At 48.1% G+C, this 24,361-nt stretch overlaps 11 protein-coding genes across 11 annotated transcripts; 7 read left to right on the top strand and 4 right to left on the bottom strand.

The window, feature by feature from the left end:
• Positions 1-1,152: 1,152 nt before the first annotated feature.
• Positions 1,153-2,864, top strand: A1O9_01549 (uncharacterized protein; the record flags this gene model as incomplete). The annotated part of the gene is made up of 4 exons (XM_013410707.1): positions 1,153-1,302; positions 1,350-1,564; positions 1,615-2,187; positions 2,246-2,864. The coding sequence occupies 4 exons, from the start codon at positions 1,153-1,155 to the stop codon at positions 2,862-2,864; spliced, it is 1,557 nt and encodes a 518-aa protein (XP_013266161.1).
• A 1,159-nt stretch (positions 2,865-4,023) lies between these two features.
• Positions 4,024-5,343, top strand: A1O9_01548 (salicylate hydroxylase; the record flags this gene model as incomplete). The annotated part of the gene is made up of 3 exons (XM_013410706.1): positions 4,024-4,335; positions 4,391-4,495; positions 4,552-5,343. 3 exons carry the CDS (start codon positions 4,024-4,026, stop codon positions 5,341-5,343), a joined length of 1,209 nt encoding a protein of 402 aa, XP_013266160.1.
• Positions 5,344-6,827: 1,484 nt separating this feature from the next.
• A1O9_01547 (uncharacterized protein) lies at positions 6,828-8,890 on the top strand (the record flags this gene model as incomplete). The annotated part of the gene is made up of 3 exons (XM_013410705.1): positions 6,828-7,562; positions 7,614-7,865; positions 7,916-8,890. 3 exons carry the CDS (start codon positions 6,828-6,830, stop codon positions 8,888-8,890), a joined length of 1,962 nt encoding a protein of 653 aa, XP_013266159.1.
• Positions 8,891-9,552: 662 nt separating this feature from the next.
• On the bottom strand, positions 9,553-10,991 carry A1O9_01546 (carboxymethylenebutenolidase; the record flags this gene model as incomplete). Its single annotated transcript, XM_013410704.1, has 4 exons — positions 9,553-9,874; positions 9,930-10,099; positions 10,159-10,589; positions 10,661-10,991. 4 exons carry the CDS (start codon positions 10,989-10,991, stop codon positions 9,553-9,555), a joined length of 1,254 nt encoding a protein of 417 aa, XP_013266158.1.
• Positions 10,992-11,370: 379 nt separating this feature from the next.
• On the top strand, positions 11,371-12,273 carry A1O9_01545 (uncharacterized protein; the record flags this gene model as incomplete). Its single annotated transcript, XM_013410703.1, has 2 exons — positions 11,371-11,742; positions 11,821-12,273. The coding sequence occupies 2 exons, from the start codon at positions 11,371-11,373 to the stop codon at positions 12,271-12,273; spliced, it is 825 nt and encodes a 274-aa protein (XP_013266157.1).
• Positions 12,274-12,574: 301 nt separating this feature from the next.
• Positions 12,575-14,269, bottom strand: A1O9_01544 (uncharacterized protein; the record flags this gene model as incomplete). The annotated part of the gene is made up of 1 exon (XM_013410702.1): positions 12,575-14,269. One exon carries the CDS (start codon positions 14,267-14,269, stop codon positions 12,575-12,577), a length of 1,695 nt encoding a protein of 564 aa, XP_013266156.1.
• Positions 14,270-14,690: 421 nt separating this feature from the next.
• Positions 14,691-16,343, bottom strand: A1O9_01543 (uncharacterized protein; the record flags this gene model as incomplete). Its single annotated transcript, XM_013410701.1, has 2 exons — positions 14,691-15,224; positions 15,291-16,343. The coding sequence occupies 2 exons, from the start codon at positions 16,341-16,343 to the stop codon at positions 14,691-14,693; spliced, it is 1,587 nt and encodes a 528-aa protein (XP_013266155.1).
• A 368-nt stretch (positions 16,344-16,711) lies between these two features.
• On the top strand, positions 16,712-17,668 carry A1O9_01542 (3-octaprenyl-4-hydroxybenzoate carboxy-lyase UbiX; the record flags this gene model as incomplete). The annotated part of the gene is made up of 1 exon (XM_013410700.1): positions 16,712-17,668. One exon carries the CDS (start codon positions 16,712-16,714, stop codon positions 17,666-17,668), a length of 957 nt encoding a protein of 318 aa, XP_013266154.1.
• Positions 17,669-18,629: 961 nt separating this feature from the next.
• On the top strand, positions 18,630-20,262 carry A1O9_01541 (NAD-dependent aldehyde dehydrogenase; the record flags this gene model as incomplete). The annotated part of the gene is made up of 3 exons (XM_013410699.1): positions 18,630-19,171; positions 19,226-19,619; positions 19,675-20,262. 3 exons carry the CDS (start codon positions 18,630-18,632, stop codon positions 20,260-20,262), a joined length of 1,524 nt encoding a protein of 507 aa, XP_013266153.1.
• A 98-nt stretch (positions 20,263-20,360) lies between these two features.
• Positions 20,361-21,918, bottom strand: A1O9_01540 (uncharacterized protein; the record flags this gene model as incomplete). The annotated part of the gene is made up of 3 exons (XM_013410698.1): positions 20,361-20,524; positions 20,577-21,728; positions 21,792-21,918. The coding sequence occupies 3 exons, from the start codon at positions 21,916-21,918 to the stop codon at positions 20,361-20,363; spliced, it is 1,443 nt and encodes a 480-aa protein (XP_013266152.1).
• A 498-nt stretch (positions 21,919-22,416) lies between these two features.
• A1O9_01539 (uncharacterized protein) lies at positions 22,417-23,996 on the top strand (the record flags this gene model as incomplete). The annotated part of the gene is made up of 3 exons (XM_013410697.1): positions 22,417-23,463; positions 23,519-23,785; positions 23,844-23,996. The coding sequence occupies 3 exons, from the start codon at positions 22,417-22,419 to the stop codon at positions 23,994-23,996; spliced, it is 1,467 nt and encodes a 488-aa protein (XP_013266151.1).
• Positions 23,997-24,361: the final 365 nt, after the last annotated feature.

Genomic DNA, 24,361 nt, shown 5'->3' with positions numbered 1-24,361 from the left:
GGCACCCAGTGCGAATGGCTCACCAGCCGCCCAGCACTTCTCCGGGATTGTGGAACCGGCATCACCCATGTTGTGGAAGTATCGTTAGTGAAGATAGGATCAGGTATGTTGAAATAATAGTGTCGCACGACCACAGCCTCGTTGCATAAGTTAGTCTCAGTATGCTATGTCCTACCAAGATTGGATGAAGCAACTCACCGTTTACAGGGAGAGATTAATAGCCAATCTCTTACACGAGACTGTGGGACACTGATCAAGAGACTATACGGTGCTTTATTCTGAATAGTCGGGACCTAGTTGCTTGATCATCTATAGTACTTGAAAGCCTGACGTGGATTTGGACCAAGCTCTCCGGAAAACGAACTGTCCCGGAAACGATTCATTCCGATATCAAGTGCTTGAGCCCTGGTATACAATGCATGAGATTCCGCACCGACTGATGATAAGGGATCTTTGAAATCGTGACATAGGCATGGAGACTAAGAGGTGGACCCACCAGGGTTAGGTAACCCCACGTGGTACATGCGCACCGTTATCATGAATCAAATTAGGTCCACGAGGCTTCCCTATGGCGCAGAATCCCAATCTAAACGGATTGAGATTACCACCGGATAACACTAAAGCGCCATACCAACCATCTCGAACCCCACTTTGTCTTCAGCAAAAGAAGTAATGGTGGCGCGCTGTTGTGGAGGAGGCGGCAGAGACCACGCGCGTTTTGCCGTGTCGTACTACCCTCCTATTGCACGCCGCATAGTCCTACATCGTGTTTTCTGACTTCAGTGTCAATGCCTCATCTAGTGAAGTGTTGCGGCCACGAATACCCCTGTCTACATGCGCCCAGCTGCCGCATCTGACAGTCTCGAGCTATCTCTATTCACTTTATCTCCTTTCCCAACCTTAAATTGAAGCTAGTAGGCTTGTTCCCTTTAGATATCGCGAAATCGTGGGAACTGGGTTCTGATTTGAGGCTACATACATTCAAAGCAAGATAGACATACGCTGCCGGAACATGAAACTCAAATCTCAAATAACAACGGAACAATCCGAGGCTGTATCCCTGGCCCAGGTCTATATCTAGATAGTCTTGGTACTACGTATGCGGAATTACTATTCTCTCTTGCACATCAGTGATCAGCAGCTGTTGCAAAGATGTCACCTAATTCTACAGATTTCGAGGCTATGGAAGTCATTGGAGGATCAGAAATTGAACGCGCAAATGGAGCACTCCTTGTCGACATCCGTGCAAAAGGTGGACTGAACCTCGGTCAAGACGATATCAAACTAGCTAAAGACGGTCACGTAAGTTCTAATATTTCAGACGTGGCGTTCTTCTGACGTGGTGGAAGACGGTTCTCATTCCGCAACCTTCTGATGACCCTGATGACCCACTGAACTGGTCGGAGATGAAGAAGAATCTGCTGTTCTGTACCATAGGTCTGGCCTCGTTCATGACGGATTTTCAGGCAGCTGCAGGTGCCCCTCTTCTTGGACCCCAGGCAGAGGAGTGGAAGATGACACCGAACCGTGTCAATTACTCAGGAAATCTGAATTTGCTCCTGCTGTGAGTGTTTAGAAGTACCTGCTGTTGACAGTGGCTAAGTGAACTGATAGGGGTATTGGAGGATTGGTTTGGCTGCCAATTATGTCTTCGTGGGGTAGGGCACCCGTCCTCTTTTGGGTTAATCTCGTGGGCACAGCGATGACGCTCGGGTGTTGCTTGGTCAATGACTTTTCTGGTTATTATGGTACTCGTGCTGTCATGGGCTTCTTCTTCTCAGGGAGCCTTACAGTTGGACTCGCTTTCGTACAAGATATGTACTTTTTCCACCAACAGGCGCGCAAAGTTGGTCTGTGGACCATGTTACTCTTGGTTGCGCCCTACTGCTCCCCATTATTTGGATACTTCATCCTGGCAGATACCGGAAAATGGCGGACTATCTTCTGGGTTGTTTTCGCACTTGGGTGTCTAATTCTACTGCTCTGTATGTTTTTTCTCGACGAAACTTGGTACCGTCGAGATATCGAACCGACATCCCAGCCAAAGCGAGAAAACAGACTCCTACGTGTTTTGGGGGTTTGGCAGCTTCAACCACGGCCCCGCTACTTCATGGAGCCCAAACAGTCCTTGATTCGGTTGTTTGCCACTTTAGCGAAACCAGTGGTTATCCCTGTCATGATTTATTAGTAAGACCAACCTCACGCCAAACGTCGGGGGACGTTTTTTTTCTCTAACGGCTTCTAGTGCAATGAATCTCATGTGGGTGATAGGAGTCAATCAAACTACTGCCATTCTATTCGAAACTCCGCGGGAGGCCGGTGGCTATGGCATGAGTACAAAGTCAGCAGGCTTTTGCGCCTTTACCCCTGTTATCTCCGTTCTGCTTGGAGAGGTCATCGGCCACTGGACGAATGAGTGGGTAGCCAAACGATACATTGAGACGCATGATGGCATTTTCAAGCCAGAAGCTCGCCTTCCGCCAATATATCCTGCCCATCTCTTGATGGTAGCCGGACTGGTGACTATTGGCCAAGCTCTAGGGCGGCACCTGAGCCTAGCAGCTGTTGTTCTCGGGTGGGGTATGTTCGTTTTTGGCCAGATGGTCATGACTGTCTCACTCACAGCATACATACTGGATGCTTATCCAACTGCCCCTGGAGAGATTGCTTCATTGATGAATGCTTCCCGCATTTTGTCAGGTTTCTCCGTTGGATACTTTCAGCTTGGATGGGGCCAATCTGTGGGTTGGGCTACCTCATTTGGTACACAAGCTGGTATTTCAGCGGCTTCACTAACTATTATAGTTGTACTGAATGTCTGGGGCGAGAAGTTGAGAGCGAAAGGAGGTCCTCTCAAGAATTGAAGGATGATAGCTCTCAGCATAATCACTGGTTTTAATTTTTGAAGAAGTGGGAGCCAAGAAGTACTACGTAACGTAGCTTCTATGGCGTCAATTTATGACCACCATTGTTGGGAGGGGCTCCTACTTCTGCCATATCTTTGAATGTCCAAATTGAATTCGTTCTATGGAAATATCGATGTGGTTAGTCCAGAATATGTGTTTAGATAGCCAATATAACTCTAAAACTTAGTAGCCTAAGGGATGCCAAATTTTAGGGTCTACTTGGAAAAGCTATTGATCTGGACTTATCAGCCAGCTGAGGGACATAGTACGTGGAGGATGCCAGCGCTGTGCCGCAAATCAATCCCATTATCTGAGACGAGACTGCAACATTTGAATTACAGACCTAAACCCGAGAGAGATTCCAAATCTTTGGCTATCCGACATTGATTGCTGGCTAAGAAAATTAGCTAGCAAGATTCCAGACCAACCGTCTCTTGCTGGATGGTCCGAGATTCTACAACTGATGGCTAGCTGAGGGTATAGATCGGCTACAGGGAGTGTCCGACTCTTCCTTTTCATCCCCGGGAAACACAGCAGCGGGCTTAACTCCAGGATGCGCCTTGTCCAGTTATTCTTCTGAACTCCAATCGAACAATGTTTGCTGAACGTCTGATCAAGCCAGGGGCTGTCTATCTCTCTGGTGGCGAGCTCCTAACCGATTTGAGATTGTACGATGGGCCATTGCCGAGAACATGGTATCTGGGCTACGTCTCATGGGCTCTGAATCACCTCAAACTGCTGGAATCATTCGATCGTACAGGAAGTCAATTTTGTGGTTTGCATCAAGACGTTGAAATTCAATCAATGACCAATTACGCAAAGGCGTTGCTGGATGCGGCTGTCAAGGATCGCCCCCTCCAATCGTAGAGCAGAGCATTCCGTCGATCGGAATGCTCGTACACCGCAGTTCCGTGTCGGGCTACCGGGAAGCATACCTCGATGTACGATGGGTATCTCACGAACCGTTCTCGATATTCAACATTATCTTCGCCGACGATGAATACAATAAGCCAAAACAAGTACAGGCGGCCACCCTGGAATCGTGACAGCCGCAACGACCACCTCCTCAGATCACCGCAACCACAAGACAATCATCAAAAGACTTGATCTTGGAAGAATGAGTTCTCAGACAGGCTGGAGGCAGCTCGACATAGCTGTTGTCGGAGGCGGCATTGGTGGCCAAGCAGCTGCCACCTCTCTTCGCAGACAAGGACATAAAGTTACCATCTACGAGAAGGCTGACTTTGTGGGCGAGGTCGGTGCGTCCATATCCTGCGCAGCAAACGGCACCCGCTGGCTAGAGGAATGGAAGGTAAATATCGAACTTGGCGACCCTGTAGTCTTGGAGAAGTTAATAAGTCGTGACTGGACGACGGGGGAGCCTGTGAGCGTCTATGATCTTGCAGATTACAAAGAACGCTGGGGTTATGTAAGTCATAAGCTTGGACGGGAGGTTTTCTGCTTGGTTGGCTAATCTTTCACAGGTCTACAATATGTTTCATCGACAATATATGCATAAAATGCTGCTGGACAGTGCCACCAGCGAGAAGGGAGATGGCATACCAGCAAAGCTGATTGTCAATCACAAGGTAGCCCTGTCTGCAGTTCTCCGTCTCGTCTGGCAGCTTTACTAACTTCCCGTCAGGCAGAAGATGTCAATACTGAGACCGGAGAGATCACTTTCGCCAACGGTGTAAAAGCCAAGCATGATGTTGTGATTGGTGCAGATGGAATCGGGTCCGCGCTTCGTACAGTTCTTGGAATCGAGACCGTTCGACGACCTGCCACCTGTACATGTCTACACACCAACGTTGACACTGAAACGGCAGTCAAGCTCGGCCTAGTAGACTACTCGAAAAACAGTGCTCTTGAGTACTGGGGTGGCTACAACACTCATTTCAAGATTGTACTTTCTCCGTGCAATGGCGGGAAGTTGTTATCGTATTATTGCTTTTTCCCGCGAGAAGAGGGCGACCTTCGAGGCCAAAGCTGGGATCAGGAGGCGTCACTGGATGAGCTTCTTTCGCCTTACCCCGACTTAGATCGCCAGGTCTTTAAGCATCTTGAAATAGGGTATGAGATTCGGCCGTGGCGGTTGTGGCTTCACGAGCCATATCCACTGTGGACGCATGGCACTGTTGCCCTTATGGGAGATGCAGCACATCCGGTAAGGTCTTCTCAGCCATTTTTTGTGTGGGAGAGGAGTTTCACTGATGCGATCCAGATGATGCCTGACCAGAGTCAGGGGGCCTGTCAGGCTATCGAAGACGCTGCTGCCTTGGGTCTGGTCTTCAGCAAGGCCCACTTCTCCGGCGATGTTCGAGAGTCATTAGCGGTATTCGAACAGGTCCGGAAGCCGAGGGCAACGAAAGTGCAAGCCGCATCTGCGAAAGCGCGAGAAAATATCAATGAAAGGATTGGTGAGGAGCTACCATAAGAGAACGAACGATGTTCGCGTTCTAGACTGACCCACTTACTATGTACCAGGCTTCTCGAGCAACACAAACACCAAAGTCTACACCGTTTCAAATGAGGGCAGTAAATTAACGATCGATGAAATGAATCTGTAAGTGATGGGGTTCAATTGGTGCTTTCAGACCGCATCAACATTCCTGGCAAGGCCAAGTTACTGGCTAACCCTCTGCGTAGTTACGACATGAAAGCCCATATCCAGGAGGTGTTTCAGGAGCGTCGGTCTACAGGGGCGACTAGGCAGGTCAACGGGGTTAGCGACGTCCCCGGAGCCCTCGGGGCCCATAGCGTGAACGGCATTACCAACGGTGCACACAGCTGATACAAGGTCGATTGTGGCAATGAGGCTGTGAAAATGATGTGTTGATTTCTTTTTTTGAATGCTTGCAAAAACAAGACGGAGACAGGGTGCACAACGTAGGAAACAGATGATCTGTTGCATGCTTCAGACACGGAACTCTGAGACTGTACGATAGATACTGGGTGCTCTCTAAACATTCGGGCCCTCGATCCGTTTTGGATACGAGATACAAGGGAGGTGGCCACCGATAAGGAGAATGTCCGGGATGCAAGGGCCCAACGCTAACTGGCTTGCTCAGCCGGGCTTATCGGTGGTGTCTCAATAAAGTACCAGCAAAGCAGTTAGCTCGTCTGTTAAGTTTTTATCCAAGCCCTGTGGACACGAGAAACCCTCGTGCCGGAGGTACGAGGCCCTTGCCCGACTAATAATTAAGATGCAGCTGGCGCACACCTATCCACTCCCCGCACTTTCGCTATCCTGCGACAGCTGCAGCGGCTTGACCTACTTAACTTCAAGCCCGTCTCATACCACACGGATGAAGCGCATTGCCTCTGAGCTGTCGAGATCCTTGCTTCTGTTCTAAAATCCTTCTTTGTTGCATCCGTCGCCTTTGATGCGTCTTTCTACACTTTGAAAAGGCCGCCGTTCCCAAGTAGAACTCTCCCTTCGCATCACATTTTTTGGTTCTTGGCCGTTCACCTTCTCCCCTCCTTTGGGTGTTGAAACGTACCGCCGACAGGATCCCCGGGTTCTACAGACCATGCCAGCAGAGAAGCGGTCAATATTGCCGGCTACGACTGAACCTAGTAAGAAGCGCGCTCCCTACATCCCCAGGGCTTGCGAAACGTGTCGGAGGCGGAAGGTTCGGTGTGATGGACGCAAGCCATGCGAATATTGCCTTGGTCGCTCGTTCGAGTGCCATTATACACCCAATCCTGATGACCAGAGGGCCAACTCTCAGAACTCTCTGAACGTCGTACAGCAGATTCCAAAGGGAGCTAGCTGGAGTCAGAGGTAAGGTCTTGGCTAACTGCAAATATTCCATGTGGCTGAAGGTGCTGTCTAGCTCAGAGCGGCCAGTGCATGGCCTTGATGAACTTGTCGCGTCGATGCAAGGACAGCTCAATGCTCTGCTGGCGCATGTGAAGATGTCTGATGAGAGAACCTCGCAAGATGCTGGAAGCAAAGCCCCTAGCATGAGCTCTCAGAAGGGACAATCCGACACAAATACTGTTTCAAGCGAAAGCACGATACCTGTTGCTGTTGAGCCTGCTAGACAGATGCAGACTTATTCTTCAAGACGTTCGACCAGTGCCTTCTGTGGCCCCACGAGTCCAGAATATAGTCTCAATGCGGCACAAAGGAGAATGCAGTGCGATAAAACTTCTGGTCCCGGATCTGGTTCAGCAATATCCCCCAGTGTTGATGAGAACCAGTCAGATGATGGGGATGATCACCCATACAGCCCAGGAACCGAATATGTTTTACCATTTCACCAGGCGCCGAGACATATCTTGCAGCCATGCTTGCTGCAGTTCAGAAAGTTCCTCCCTAAAGCTGAAGCTATCCGTGTGCTACTCCTGTACCACAGTATGATGGGAGAACTGCATCCAATTTGCAATATTGAACTCATGGTGAAGCAAACCGAGGCATGTTATGCTAGGCCAGTCATTGAACTTGGCACTGCTGTTGGCGATGGACTTCCAATTACCGAGAATGACCTCTTGATAATAAATTTAGCTCTCACAATTGCCCTTTGCACGGAGACTGGGGTCTTGCCAGATACAGGTAGATCCATTTACGACAGCTGTCGAGATCTCATCAATACAAAACTCGCAAGTCTCACAACGGATATAAAGCATGTTCATGTTGTCTTTTTGGTGGTAAGTGGACAGCAAATGAGCATATATCACCGCGCGACTGACCGACTGCAGGCGCTCCGGCATTTTTTCATGGGCAGAATCCGTCTTGCCTGGCGAACCTGTGGGCAAGCAGGCCGCATGGCGATGGAATTAGGACTTCACAGCCGAGAAATGTCTCAGCAGTGTCTCGAGAACGACGAGCAGCGAGCCGCGGTCGTGGAATTGTCATGCAGTCTTGTCGTCCTGGATCGTCAATTGAGCGCCTCGGCTGGGCTTCCTCACACCTTTCAGAACGCCGATTTTGACCTGGCAGTCGGTGCTTCCGTAAGCGAAACATAACCCTATCCGTGTCTTCAAGTCTGATGTGTTGCTAGGTGAACACTCCGTATTTAAGGCACATGATGGAATTCACACTTATGAGCCATAAATTTAACGAGCCGATCTCTAGGGTAGCCACGGGAGGCTGTTACATGGACGATGATTCATTTGAGGTCACCAACTTCCTGGTAGAACAATGGAGGAAGAGGGCGACTGAGAACTGGGACTTCACTCGGCTGTCAGATTGGGAAACTCAACCTTCTAAGATACCTCCGGCATGGGTTGTTATCCTCTATCTGCGAGCCAACGCCGTTCGAAGCATCCTCCTGCGGCCATTCTTTCTCTCAGACCCGGCGAATCCTGCAAGCAAAAGGCAAGTGAAATCAGCTCTAGATATCATCTCAGACTCGATCAACGTACTCTCGGTTCTAGACAAAACAAGCAATATCTATCGAATTCAACATCCGTCTCTACAACATATCTTGGCGGGGACTTGCGCCCTGCTCTTCCTGGTCCTTTCATATACCGCACAAAACCACGCAGCTCCGGGTTTAGATCTCCCCTCTGAGTTTTTCAGTACGGTAAATCGAAATTTTTGGACAGCGCTCGACCTCTCAAGGTCTTACAATGAAGCCTCACTTACTTCGCGCAAACTTTATAGGCGCTTAAACGCCATCAAAGATACACTTCTCCGTGCCGGGTACCTCTCTCCAGACTACGACCCCAATCAAATTACCCAGTTAATACCTGATCCTCAACAATCAGATATGCTGATTGGAAGCCACATGAGAATGATGTCAGATCAAGGCCTTAGCAGCAGAGAGCTGCTTCCTAGGTCCAATCACAACTCCGAGATAGTTCCAGTCAATGAGATGACTATATTTCCCGGTACCACGAACACTATGCTTGGTCCCAACCCATTTCTTTTCGATTTCAACATGAACCTGGAGTACTTCGATTGGTTAGACTACGAGTGGCCTTCTGATGATGTCGCACACTCTCTTTCTGGAACTGGCTTCGGGTCATTATAATGCAACACTGGCATGGAAGTTGTACATGAGCTGTCGCTCAACCTACAAATCTGGATCCTTCATCATTGACGTTATCATATATCACTCGCACTGTCATCATCACAAGCCAGCACTCTAAGGTTACGAAGGGCAGCTGCATGAGTCGAAATCTCTTTGGAGCCTTCCAACATCAAATCTTAAATCTAAGTATGATCATAGCAGTGATCGACAGGCGTCTTTTGAGATCACCTCTTCCATCTCTGGAGTTCCTTCTGTACGATCTGTACCATACCGTCTCACATCACTTGTGTTCCCGTGTCTCGAGAAAGGTTCCCTCGACTGACAAGGCCATTGAAAAGTCCGTTTTTCCGTGAGAATATCTCTCCACTTGCGTCTCACCAACTAGTCGGGACTTCGGCTAGTCTTGATTAAACCGCAGTCATCTTTTCAGCCCACAAAGAGAACAATAGGAGGTGCTGTTAGCAGTCTGCGACGTTGCACGAATTGGGATCTGTCTGGAAATGATGGATCGGATAGCGAATGCTGGCACTGGTACGCCTAAGCAAAACCCTCCATGAAAGTGGCCAATGAGGTCGATTTGAACATAACGAAGCGCATGAACGTCTTTCCAGAACCTGTAAGAGACTGTGCATGTGGCCGCAAATCTTGCCAAAAAGAACAGTTTAAAGGTGTGGACCGTCAACTTCCTTCACTTTGAACTTGAACATTTCGTTCGAGGAGACGGAGTTTCTGTCCCTCATCTTCGAAGCAACTTCAATCCCTCCCACCGGGACTTTATACTCGTATCGCTTGTTAGGTGTCGCCTCGCTGCCCTTCACGAGTTGTGCCGGGTATGGTAAGTACTCTGGCATCAGCCCAAGTTGCCTCAAGGCCGTACCCTGATCCCAATTAATGTGCTCATGGTATAGTCGGTCTCCTCGAATATTGACAACCGCGTGGAAAGGAATTTCTGCCTTTCGGAATGTAGGGGGAATACCAGGGAGGCTGGCCTGATTGTCAGCTTTTGTGAGTGGCTAATAGCGCGAAAGTGTGAACTTACAACCAATCCAATTCCTTGTCGTGAGTGAACTTGAATAGAAATTCATCAATTATCCGATCAATTCCAATTGTTCTGCTTAGTAACTCCATCGAAGTATCAGCAGAGTTTAAAAATATGAAGTTTTGTCGGTAAAATGAAGTTAAGGCTGTGCGGCCTACTCCACCAGTCATCTAGGAACCCATGTTAGAAACCTCGTTTTTCCCAAGCTTTGGGTTTGATTCAAACTGACTGTTGGTACATGATTTACGTATGGCTCTTGCACCATGGTACTCATCGTATGTTCAACCGAGCGGTCTGAAAACTCGTAGTAAGTGTGCTCGTCCCAGATATATTCGAGGTCAAAATATGGTCCACCCATAATAGGCTTCAAGAACGTCAGATTTCGGGTATGCGACAAAGCCTCTGTGTTGTAATGAAACGACTCGGAAAACGGTGTCGCGAACTGATATGACTGCACATCTGGGTAGAAATAGGTGCTGAGAATATCCGTCGTCCTTTGGCGTGTTGCAAGTTCACCACCGGCGAGTTGTTGCAGAACGGGGATCTGGGTCTGTGCCAGGGTTTTCTGGTCTGATGCATCTCCATAGGTTATTGCAACCACGACCTCAGGCACTTCTGCCAGGAATTCTGTCGTTATATTCCATAGAATGGGATCGTATGCTATTCGGCAAATGGGTCAGTTTATGTCAGCAGCGGTCGAAGCCAAGAGCAGTGTAGAAGTGAAAACTTACCAACCAGGCCAACTTTTCCCTTTGGCTCGCATTTCTCGCATTTTGATAGTGCTTCAGTAGCAGCCTTAAGTGATGCTGATGCACCTGTCGCAAGGGCTCGTTCTTCGATTCCCACCACTGCATATCCTTCCTCGGCCCATTTGATCAGGAGTGATGGCACACCCTCTCTGATGGCAAGTGGATCGTCCGAATCTTTTGTAAGGAGAATAATGCCAGGACCATACCCTCTGCGAGTGAGGGGCGACAGGAGCTTTAAACCTTCTCCTAACTCCACCAATTTAGAGCTTGGCAGCGGAGGAGGAGGCTGGGTAATGTCGTTATACTTGCTCATTTTTAGTTCACTCCAAAAGGTCTTGACTAGCTAGTTTTCAATCGCGAGCATGTAAATTTTGAATATATAGACAGAGAATGTGACAAAGGGTTGGGTCAACAGTCGTGGTCTCATGAGGAGTGCCAGTTCCGCCTTTCCGATGCGCTTCCTTACAGTGAAGTTTCGTCTGCGCGGGTGTTCCGCTGCCGGCAACTGATGACCCGCTCGGATCTGTAGCACTCGCGTGAACATCCAGTCTTGAACAAGGTATTGAAAAACCTGCAACCATACGACTCTTAGCTTTTACAGCTCGAACAGCCTTCAATTGCTGTATACGCTTGGACTAGCAAGCTACGTCAAGGGGACAAAGCAAACACCATTTTCCTCTCTTTGATCTACAATGGCACCACCACTTGAGGACATTCGTCCAGCTTTTGAACTCCGAGGTCGCAACTACGTTATCACAGGTGGTGCTGGAGGAATAGGTTTTGCGGCTGCCCGCGCCATCTGCGAACTGGGTGGGAATGTTGCGATACTCGACGTACAGGAGAAGCCTGTGGACGAGTTTGAAACGCTTTCCAGCAAGTTCGGAGCGAAAACTTTCTACTTCCAAGCAGATGTCACCAACCAAGAAAGCTTAAGCAGTGCATTCGGAAAAGCAGTCGAGGCATTGGGCACGATAGACGGGTTGGTGCCATCGGCTGGGATCGCCATCGATAAGCCTTTTGTTGATCAAACTTGGGAAGAATTTACCCGCATTCATGAAATCAATGTAAGTGTCGCTCATTATTCCATCAGAGGTGGGCAGTTCTATGAGTGCAGTGACTATTGCTAATTGACAAACTCATAGTGTCGTGGATTGTTCTTCAGCTGCCAGCTTGCAGCCAAGCAGATGATCAAGCAAGGAAAGGGAGGAAGTATGGTGTTGCTCGCCTCACAGACAGCACATATAGCCATCCCCGGACATCGTATGGCAGCATACAACATGTCCAAGGGAGGAGTTTTGATGTTGACAAAGGCCCTTGGGGTTGAGTTAGCACCCCATAATATCCGCGTCAACAGCATTTCTCCTGGTTTTGTTGATTCCGAGATGTTGCAAAAGGTGAAGGCGGCAAAGGGGCCTCAGGAAGCGGAACAACTGGAAATTTCACCGCCAATGAAGCGTCTCAGTAACCAGAACGATCTGACCGGGGCTATAATATATCTATTGAGTGATGCCGCAAGGTTTACCACAGCAATTGACATCCCTATTACTGGAGGGCTTCACGCTGGGACGATTGAAGGTTTGATCTATTATCCATAGCCTGATAGAAAAATCAAGCAAGCCACAGAAAGAAAACTCGCGAAACGTGTGAAATACACACGCACGAAAAGACATTACGAGGAAGAAATGAAAAGTAATATATACATGTATTTGGAAATTCATGTTTTGGTATTCAATTTAAGGACCTACATCTTCACAAAACAGTGTGCGCCTGACCTAGAGCTTTACAAATTGGAAGATCATCGATCTGGTTGCATCCATCCATTTCCTGTACTTATAAACTACTACTAGTGTCTTCTCAGTTCTGGATATCCCTCCGCTTGTTTTCCTTGACCACACACTACTTTTTCCCATTTGCTTCAATCCATTCTTCGCCTAAGCCGATGTAGTCTTTTGGTTTGTAAGCTTCCAGTAGTTCCAGTATTGGGGATGACTTTCTATGGTTCTTTAACCCAATATCGTTGATCAGAAGGTCGACATAGGGTATCGAGTCAAAAGCAAAATCAGGTAAAGAGGCACCATAACCACAAGGATACCTCCATTTCTCGAACTGTGTATGAAGCATGACTTCTTTCGTCACCTCGTCTTCGGTTTTTGGAGTGCGCGTGAGCTTGCCATCCAGGAACGCAGAGATCCAAAGTCCTTGAATTGTCGAGAATATGGAAGTACAGACAGTGGAAACCATTCCAGCATAAGCGATGTTTCTCTTAAAGACAGAACCTGAAGGAACTATGAAACGATAATTCCGTAGTGGCTCCTCAGCCTTGAGAGCTCCACGGAGGACTGGTTGATCCTTGAGGATAGGGAACATTTCGTGAACCTGTTTGTCGGCTTCCTTACTGAAGCGTTGGATCTCAGCAGTCGCCAGAGATAGTCCAGAATTGTAGTTTAGGAACTTCAAGTTTTCTGAGGTCTTCTTCCACCCAGTGGCACAGATCAAAACCTCGGTACCGAACTTCTCGCCGTTACTCAAATGAATGGTGTTTTCATCCAGCTTTGTGATATCGGCAAGGTGGACCTTGATTTTCCCTTCTTTGACAAGGTCAAAAAAGTTTGTCGGATAGTTATGAATGCCCACACCGCTCCCTGTCCACATTGCACTGTTCCATGGCTTCAACTTGAACACCTCTTGATCATCGTTGTAGCCGTGAGTCTCAATAACTTCAGAGCTGATTTGGTTCCAGAAGTTATTGACGATAAACCTTCCAAAGCCTGTTCTGTGTAGGAAGCTGTGCGCCATAGAGAAACCATCTTCGCCCTGCCACGGGCATGGACTCATAAATGTAAGAGCGCGCGTCGAGAGAAGCTCTTCCATTTTTCGTTTCAGAGGCGTGACATATGGTGGGCAGATCCAAACTGGTCCTTGGCCTGTCGGTCGAATGATAAGATTTACCTGGGCCTTACCCTCGGTGGCAAATGCATATGCGACATCAAAAGCAGATTTTCCCGCTCCTACAACTGTAGCCTGTTTGCAAGTCTTAACAGTATCTGCTCGATTGCAAAACTCCTTGGCGTGGAAAAATGGCGGTTTGAATGTTTCTTCACCTGGGTAAGATGGCATATTTGGCTGCGAAGTCAGTCCAGTAGCAACTATCAGTTTTCTTGTCTGGATTTTCTGCTTGGTTGTAGACTTTGATGTGATATCCAGAATCCACTCGTCGTTTGCCGTAGCTTCGACTGAATTCACTTTAGTCTCAAAAAGTGTTCGTTCGAATACACCGAACTTTTTGGCGAAATCAGTAAGATAGCGGTGCAGAATCGCCGCTGGAATATGCTGCCCTTCTGACACGCCGTACACTTTTTCTTCCATTGGGAAGTCTGGGAACTCGTATGAGCCCCATAGGTTGTTGGACTTCAGGCCAGGGTATAGCCTGTCTTTGGACCATGTTCCACCGCAGCTGCTCTCTGCCTCGAGAATCAAAATCTTCTCATCTGGATGAAGTTGTATGTATGCTTTGGCTGAGCCAAGTCCATACCAACCAGCACCAATCACCACGACATCGTAGGTGTTCTCTGCGGAGCCAGCGTCACCCATGATTGAATTGGCGGTCTTTGAAAGTTTTAGATCAAGATAGTTGATTGCTTTTGGGCTTGAAATTCAGAAGAATGACATTGACGCTCCTCCTTGATGCTATACACCAATGCTCCATATCTACTTAGCACTGCAATCACGGCTATATTGCTCCCTCGGATTGACAATACTCGTCCTCAGACTTGCCGCCTCTTAGCATATGGGACTAGTCAGGAAGTAGAGGCCAGATTGGACGTGATACGGAACGGTTTACAGAATGTTTCCGAAATGCTGCGGCCCGCAATAACAAATCATCGGAAACCTTATGAGAGATAAACTCGGGGGTAAACGGCGGACTTGGGCTCAAAAGACAAGTTGTTTGTAGCATTACCTAACTAAGTAGTAGCTATCAGGTGACCAATGGCTGTCTCCAGACCTTAAATGATCAGGGCTCGTCGAAACCCATTTCTCGCCAAGTAGATCTAACCTTCGCCTTCACGTCTTCCGGGTACGAAGTCTCAAAATCGACCTTGGTGAAAGGCCTGCCGGTTTCGTATTCAGCCTTCATCACGCAATCTTGAATCATTTTACCCCCGCGTTTTGAATCACCTCTTCCGTAGGCCATGTAGGGTGTTAATGGGAATCCAGGAACATCCTCGAATACAAATTCGTCAAGGCCAGGCCGGCACCTTGTTGCCAATGCCCAAATTATATCTTTTAGATCATAGATGTTCACGTCTTCTCCAATAAGGATAATTCTGTTAATCAACATTGCGCTCTTGTTGTTGAATACAATACTCCCCAGCTTCTGGCAAAAGTCCTGAGAATTTGTCTTGAGCGAGCGTAATCTTTCGGTGTCGACTGTAAGTGCGCACCAAGTTCCATGTGTCTCTAAAGGTGCATTTGCGTCTATTATCGGCAAATCGTGCTTTTTGCAAAACGAGAGGAGCTCAACTGCGGCAAGAGCTCCTGTGGTATGCTGAGAAAGGTCAACAATTAGTAACCAGTTGGCATTGATTCTCGCCGTGTGTGTCCTTAAACTTACCGACTCATCCGTGATTCTCCCCGGTACTGAGATTGGCATGATTGCATCGTCTCTGTGAGTGATCAAATCTACTCGAAATAAGGGCATGGAGTGCCTGTCGTCGTCGCACACCAGTCCAAGGTAGTCTCCGAAAGGACCTTCATCTCCCTGCTTGCTCTGATCTAGGTAAGTCACCCCCTCGAACACGATCTCGCTATTTGCTGGTACCAGCAGGTCGCTTAGTTCACATTTCACGAGGTCCAGTGGCCTCCCTGTCATTGCTCCCACGTACTCGCTTTCCGAGACGTTTTCTGGAATAGGGAGAGCAGCCACAAAATTTGCAGCTGGGGGTACGCCGAAGGCAAGTGCCCAAGGAATTTCGGTTTTGCCTGCGTCTCTCCACTTCTCACGGATGATTTGGTTATGCTGTCCCTTACCAACCAAGCACACAAGATGCTTATTGTCGTGAATCATTCCTCGAAAGATAGACCAGTTCGTCCACGAGCCATCGGGTGTCTGGAGGACATGGACACCATACGTTTGTAGGTATTTCCCGCCATCTCCAACGTGCAGATAAGGAGCTGGTAGCTGATGTAGATCGATCTCGTCGCCCGATAGCCTGTTTTCCTTGCAAGGCCCAGTTGGCAGAACATTCGGTTTCAATGGTGTGGCTTTTTTGGCAGCCTGAGTTTTCTCTCCTATTTCCTTCCAGCTGGCATTTGTTGGCAGTCCTAAGTTTCTTGCTAGTCGCCCGTACCTCTCCGCCTCATTCTTTCTCAGGCTGGCTGCATTCCCAAACATCCTCCATAGGCCATTTTTGGCGCCTTTCACATTGTTGAAGAGTGGTGCTTTGCCGTTAACTTCACTTACCCTTCGAACAATTGCTGCCACCTCCAAATGTGGATCTACCTGACGATCGATCTCAACTAGGTCGCCATCACTACGAAGAACGTCGATGAACGTTCGGAAATCAATTTGTGCAGCCAGTGGGTCTGGAGGCATTCCGGCTGAAGGTGTATAGGAGTAGGAAAGGTTTGGAAGGACAATTGATCTGAGGAATTTTCGCGAAGACATTGTTGGCTGTATCAAATTGAGGTAAGGAATGGATTAATCTATTTTGAAATATTTCGTATTAACGCGATCCACTAAAAGGCTGAGTGTTCCTGCTAGTGAGATAGACTGCCCACCATACTCGTGGCCAGATACGAGTAGTATCACCGAGGTCCGGAACATGTTCCGCAATCGGCTAAGATCCTGATCCACAAATCTGTCGATTGACTAGATGGAGGCTGTGATAGGAAATGACTCCACTAGACTTGTCATTGTACATCTTGCCCACGGCGTATTCTTCGAGGGTGACACTTTTTCTAATAAGGCATTGCCCATATCTGGTCGAGAGGCAGTCGTCGGTATCGAAGGACAAGCTCTTGCATGTTCTCACAATGTTGAGACTTTTTGCTCAACCACCGGCTCGAGGCCTTGCCCAAAGTCGCCGATTTGTTATACCTATTGCAGTTCATCGCTGCAGCCACAGACGGAAATCAGATTACTCAAATAGATCATATCAGAATCCGGAATCACATCTCCAAAACGTTAGCGAGTCACAACCTCAACCTTCTGGCCCTCGAACGAATGAAGACAGGCTCATCACATTATTGCCGCCACGGCCTAGGAGAATCGTCGTGGGTATTACAGGGGCTACGGGTACCATCTATGCGATCAGGATGCTTGAGATCATGCGACAGCTCGGCATTGAAACTCATCTTATCATCAGTAAATGGGCACTTGCAACTCTCAAATACGAGACAGATCTGTCAGAGGCACATATTCGCAGCTTAGCGCATGCTACTTATACAGCAAAAGACCTATCCGCACCTATAGCCTCAGGCTCGTTTCAACACGATGGCGTAGCCATTGTTCCTTGTAGCATGAAGACGTTAGCGGCGGTACGAATCGGCTTCTGTGATGATTTGATCTCTCGTGCTGCGGATGTGAGCCTCAAAGAGGGCCGCAAGGTCTTGATCGCTGTACGAGAAACACCGCTGAGCGACATACATCTCGAAAATATGCTCGCATTGAGGCGTGCTGGTGCAATCATTTTCCCTCCTGTCCCTGCCTTCTACACTCAGCCTAAAAGCCTTGACGAGCTTGTCAATCAGAGTGTGGGCAGAATGCTAGACTCCCTAGGCATCTATATCAACAATTTCCATCGATGGAACGGTTTCGAGAAACAAAATAAAAACAAACTCCCTCGCAGTGTCTCTGCGGATCCTTCACTAAATTACTCTCAAGTCTCTAATATGAGAGCGAAGCCTGAGAAGCAACCAGACCATAGCACCAACAGCACTGACTACACTGAATTACATAATGACGGACCGCTACGTTATGCTAGCGGATGAATTTCATAAAAAGCCTGGGAATTATACGTCTCGGAGTATGGAGAATAGTAATAACAGCGATTGAGAAGAAAGTTTATGCTAAAGCCTGCAAGCTGCAATAAGATCATGTTCTGCATTTGCATTTCCTACGGAAATACTGAAGACGGGTTGAGTCAGATAGTTCGTCACAATACTCTAAACTGATTTTGATAATCCAGTCCTTGTACGATCTACATTAGATGGTTTGTAAAGCCTCCATGAACCCGATGTGGTGGGAGGTGGCTCATCTAGGTCCCACAATGACCTGCAGCGGTGTTCTGCTTCCCCAGCTCTTCCAAGTGCGAAAATTGACAAGGATCGGATTGGGGGATCGAATGGCTGCAACCATCTACGGAATGGCCCATCGGAAATTCCGTTGATAACTCAAATCACAAATCACCTCAATTGGCCTGCTTCATCCCATCTTACTAATCTAATTTCGGAAAAATTGCCGCAATCTATGTGGAGAGCCTCCCTCGGAGGAGTCCCCGCCCAAGGTGGCCTCCGGACCAGAGTGACACACGAGGCCCTTCCTGCTTCCCAACGCGCTGAAACTGGATCCTTACGCCTAGATGTTTAGAGCAAGTTCCGATGGCGGTTAGAGAACCCAGCTGATTTTGGGACATGGGTCGATTGAGTCCAGGTCGACATACGGATACACAGTGGCCGATGCTGTTGTCGGTGCTGTTATCGGAGGATTTGAGGCCACGAGGAACTAGCTGGAGTAGATTGTGACGGTGCACAACATCTTGTCAAATCTGCCCCATTATTATTGATGCTTCCCCTTCAGTGGTTGGTGGTCTTCTTGCAACCGCAATTGGCACGGGAGAAACTCGTGATATTTGTATCCTGATACTACTGCTTTCTCAACACTCAGGACTTGGAGATCATCATATAGGGAGTTCAGCTGTGTCGTTTCAAGTGTGAACTGTCAAGGGCCAAGATGTATGGTATCAGAAGAGCGACTACAAAGTTTTCTCAACCGGGTCACTCTCGATACGGTTCAGCGAGAAAATGCTCAGTTGCTCTTGACAAGCGCCACCTCCATACCGTTCCCCTAATCATCAATGGCAAGGACGTCACTACAAAAGAGACCTTTCCAGTTACTGGCTGTCTGAAAGGTGCTGAGATTTCACATTGTTCGACTGTTTCGCCTCAACAGGTCAATGACGCTGTTGAGTCTGCCAAGGCAGCATTCCCAAGCTGGTCGGCGACAAAACCATCAGAACGCAGGGACATATTTCTTCGCGCCGCCGATGTCTTCGCGAAACGCAAAGACGAGATGGCGCACTACATACACCAGGAGATTGGCGCCAGCAAGGACTACCAGGAGTTCATTATCGGCTTGGCCATCGAGGGTCTAAAGGATACAGCAGGAAGGATCGCAGGTGCAGTGACTGGCCAAGTTCCAACGTCCATTCACAAAGGGATGGGTGCAATGATCCTGAAAAGACCTTACGGTGTTGTGCTCGGAATAGCTCCGTGGTAAGTCAGGCAGGAATTCCAGAAAGCCACGTACGACTGACTCGGTATCTCCAGGAATGCTCCATTTCATCTTGGGTTACGTTCCATCACTTTCCCGTTAGCAACAGGCAATACTGCAATACTCAAGGGACCAGAATTCTCACCGCAGTGCTATTGGGGATTCTCTGATGTTTTCCGCGAAGCAGGTTTGCCGGATGGCGTGTTAAATACTATTTTCCACCGCCCTTCTGACGCTGCCGCTGTAACCGAGCAGTTGATCGCTCATCCTGCTATCAGGAAAATTAACTTCACTGGGAGCTCAAAAGTGGGCAGTATCATCTCCGCTTCCGCCGGCAAGCATTTAAAGCCGGTGCTAATGGAACTGGGAGGCAAGGCAAGTGCTATCGTGATGAAGGATGCAGACCTGGAAAACGCAGCCCTGCAGTGTACACTGGGTGCGTTCTTGAACGTAAGTGAACTGCTTGCTATGATGGTGTGCTGTGAAGACCTAACTTTCCAACTAGGCCGGCCAAATCTGCATGTCTACTGAACGTATCCTTGTGCATTCATCTATTGTGTCCGAGTTCAAACCTATTCTCCAGGCGATTATCGAGAAAGTCTTCGGCTCGCCGGAGTCAACTCCTGTTTTAGTTACCGCTAGATCAGCAAAGCGAAATCGTGGGCTTGTTGACAGTGCACTTTCACAAGGCGCAGAGGCACTCTATGGGAACACCAATCTAGTTGGGAAACTGGAGACCAAGATGTCTCCGGTCGTATTGACCAATATCAACAAGGATATGGATATTTATGCCACTGAATCTTTCGGTCCAAGCGTCTCACTTTACACATTCGAAACTGAACAAGAAGCACTGGAATTAGCGAATGACACTGAGTATGGTCTATCGGCGTCCGTCTACACTCAGGATCTGAGGGCAGGATTTAGGATGGCGGAAGGTATAGAGTCTGGTGCTATACACATCAATACCATGAGCGTGCACGACGAGTTCGCTTTACCACATGGCGGAGTCAAAAAGAGTGGGTTCGGTCGGTTCAATGGCTACCAGGGTCTGGAGGAGTTCTTGTACTACAAGTCAGTTACATGGCTAGAGTGAGCGACTGCGCAAATGGTACTACCGGTTCATATTCAAGTAGATTTCTCGGTCCCGAAACAGACTATGAAATGTATGTCTATACATTAAGAAAACCAGTTTTACAATTTTGATACTCTTCTAGCTATTATTCGAGCATAAGGGTGGTGGAAATTTGGCACTAGGTGGTCAATTTCGCCAGTATTTACAAAATCCGGATGAGCATCGCGCATTAGATCTGTCATCCCGCATAGTCGCATTGCAGTCTCGATCTCGTCCTTGATAACTTAGTTCACATTAGCTTTATGCAAACCCCTGTATCAGTGGTTGGAACTTACTCTCAACAGCATGCTCAATCCCCTCTGACCCGTATTTGATCGAATACATGAACGGCCTGCCGATCCCAACCGCAGAAGCGCCTAAACAAATAGCTTTGACGATGTCTGATCCTCTTCTAAAGCCACCATCGACCAGAATTTCCATTTTTCCAAACACCTCTGGGCAGTTTTTGTGAAGTTCAAGCAAGGTGAGGATCCCTGGTGGTGCAGTGTCAGCTGCCCGGCCGCCATGGTTGCTGAGCACAATTCCATCACACCCCATTCTCATGGCGATCACAGCGTCTTTGGCGCGCTGTATGCCTTTCACCACTATTGGTAGGTCCGTGAAGCTCCGCATCCACTGTAAAGCATCCCAATTGAAAGTTGGATCAATGAATGAACTAGCTTGCCGAGTAAAGCCTCCACCTTTCTTGTCTTTTTTCCCACCAGGGGTATCCGGCCTAATTCTTTCATCTGCCTCGCGCTTGGAAATAACAGGCAGATCAGCGGTGACAAATATCGCTTTGATCTTGCCTGATTTCGTCATTTTATGTATTGCCTCCTTTGACTTTTGTCGGTCTTTATTAACGTAGACTTGAAAGAACGCATGCCTAGGGGTGGCTTCGAGGATTTCGTCATGAGGAAAGGAGGCAGGCGTGGAAATACAATGGATAATGCTGGAAGCAGCGGCCCCTTTTGCCATCGCAAGCTCTCCGTCCGGACCTCCGGCTTTCGCTCCTCCCATTGGTGCAATATAGATGGGCACATGCAGATCACAGCCAAATAGCTGCGACCGTGTATTCACTTGCCCAACATCCCTCAGTACAGCGGGACGCAGCCAAATTCTCTGGAGTATAGATATATTCGCGTCGCGGGTGATATTGTCATTCGAGCCTCCACTTATGATCGCCCATGGCTTTTCGGAAAGACTTTGCTGAGCACTCTCCTCGAAGTCGTTAAGATTGATGATTGATTCCAACGATGTTTCCGTGGCGGATTCAGACATAGATATCTGAGCACTCGGGGCTGTCTTCACCTGCCATTCATCATTGATGCTGGCCACGTCGAGGGCACCAATGTGGCAATTATATTCTAGTGTTTTCTGAATGAGACTGGGTGCATGGACTTCATTGTAGGCTTTCGAAGCATCCCTGCCCCCAAAACTATGAATTACTGCAGAATTCTATCAGCTTCATATGTCGTTATACAGGATGCTTATGAAGTGTCGAAACTAACTTTCTGCTCCCCCAGGATGCTCTTCTGAAAAGTCGGTCATATCATATACCTGACCATTGACAACAATCCAGATATCTTCTGGCTTGTTGTGCAATACCACTTCAGACACTAGGACTTTCCTCGGCATCTTTGTTGCTGTTCTAACAAGGATGTACCCCCTAGTAGCTGTCGGCGAACAAAACTCGACGTGAATTCCCCAGAAAAGAGTACGTGTATACGAGGGAGCCGCGAGCGTACTTGCTTATAAAATGTTGCCTGACATTGGCCACAAAATGAGTGCAAGTACTATCTGGATACTCACAAGTCACGTCTTTTGTGCTCCTCAGAGCGTCTACAACCTAGACTGAACAATTCTATGCCTAATGGGCTCATCTGTTTTCAGGTCGGGAGGGACTCCGGAAAACTTCCGCCATTCCGTCAGATAGGCGGCCCCGTCCACCCAGCAGCGGCTATGTCCACCAAGGTAGATTGCCACTGTTGAGAAAGTGAACCAATCCTTGAAATAGACGCTCTAGAATCCTGGATTCGGCCATGTCTAAACATAACCTGTACTGATTCTTTTCATTGAATCTACACATTCTTCATTGCCTTTCTATTTCCATCCAGAATTTGCCCAGATACCACGATGGCAAGATACACAACTACTCCGTCTTATTCGAGCAAAATTCTCCTGCGAGGGAGCGCCGAATATGAACGATGTAGGAGGAATAATCCAACGGCAGACACGCCAGCACGCTTTCCACGCGAGATTCACGTCGTTACATCTCCAGAAGAGGTCGCCACCGCTCTGAAGCGCGCCACCGATCTGAATACGCAGGTCGGTATTCGGTCCTCAGGCCATATTATGAATATGGGAAATCTTATTCAGGACGGCATCCTCATCGACACCGTTAATCTTAATCGTTATATCGACTACGACACAAAGACACATGAAATTTGCTTTGGTCCAGCCTGTCGAACTGAAGAATTATCAACAAAACTTGCAGAAGTTAAAAGATTCTTCCCACACGGACATGCACCCACAGTCGGAGCTGCTGGCTTCCTACTCGCTGGGGGTCAAGGATGGTTCCTGCGAGGCTGGGGTGCAACTAATCAGACTTGGATCAACAAGATGGAAATCGCTGTCCCAGACGGTCGAACAGTTATTGCAAGTCCTACAGAAAACGAGGATCTCTGGTGGGCTGCCAGAGGGAGCGGCTTGGGGTTCTTTGGTGTGGTCACTCGATTCTGGTGTAGGACCATCCCAGCTTCCACCATGTGGGAACGAATCTTCAAGTTTGAACTTGGCGACAAGTACGAAGAGTTGATGACCTGGGCAATCGAGAGGGGACGTGATACTCCCAAGTATGGCACGGATCTCAACCTTACAATCGACTTTGCTGAGAAATATGACCCATCATATACAACGGATGATGTTCCCGCTGGTGCCAAGCTTGTCTTGACTTTGAACCTCCTCTGCTACTCGGACACACTACGCGAGGCTAAGACCTTGTTGGGTGCTTACGACAAGATCCCTGCGTCCGTAAGGGAGCAGATAATCGAGATGAGACCAGTTGAGAAGAGGACTTTTGCAGAGGTCTTCGATCGCAAGCGTGGATTCTTGGGTAATGACAGCACGCAACGATGGCAGATTAATAGCATCATGAACGATCCAAATGTTCCTCTTCCACAGGTGAGCCTTCTCCAGAGATATTGAAAGCTGATGAAAGCTGATTTCTTGAACAAAGTTGTTGGCCGCGATAAAACCAGCACTCACTGAGTTTCCCACAAGAACAACTTCCGTGTTCATGTGCCACTGCGACATCATGCCTAATGAAGAAGATGGTGCCCTAAGTTTGGTACAGGACTTATATATCTCAACCATCACTGGTTGGACTGATCCCAAGCTGGAGCCTGCCATCTATCAACCAATGCGGGAGAAGTATTTCCAGGCTTGGCCAGTGGCTGTGGGACAATATATCACAGAGATTGATATGAACAATGATGACGCCAACGTAAGTACTCTCAAGCATGGACCTACTCCCAGGAATCAAGCTGATCAATTCTTTGCAGATGAAGGTACTATCCGATACCGCGTTGGCGAAGTTCCTGAAGATTCGGCAGAAGTGGGACCCAACAGGTGTATTTCCCAACTACAAGAAATTTGTTCAGGCAGCGGACAAGATGAACGCTCTTATTGCTAAGACCCAAAAGGCTCGCCTATAGCGCTGGAATACGTTTGTTGATGCTATTGGAAGCATTGGCACGTTGCTGGCATACTCTTCGACCGATAGCGCTGAATTCTATACACATACTCCATACCTTTACTGCACAACATTCATCAGTAATAAGTATCAGCATAATATTCACAATTCCAGTAAAAACACACATTGATATACTGACCCTGGTTGTATGTACAAACGTCTTTGTCCATTAAGGTCAAAAGATGCTGCTAGAATTACTATGCCAGCTGAACAGATCATCAATTGAGACCGGGGGGCCCTGGGGGGAAAGGGGGTGGATTGTCTGTTTGTGACAAGCTGACGAAGATTCACACATATTAAGGTGTAAAACACATCATAGGAACCCAT

The sequence above is a fragment of the Exophiala aquamarina genome (genome assembly GCF_000709125.1).
Source record: "Exophiala aquamarina CBS 119918 chromosome Unknown aczIA-supercont1.1, whole genome shotgun sequence".
In the NCBI taxonomy this organism is placed as follows: domain Eukaryota; kingdom Fungi; phylum Ascomycota; class Eurotiomycetes; order Chaetothyriales; family Herpotrichiellaceae; genus Exophiala; species Exophiala aquamarina.
The sequence above is the reverse complement of the archived record's forward strand: the minus strand, read 5'-3'. Positions and strand labels throughout refer to the sequence as shown.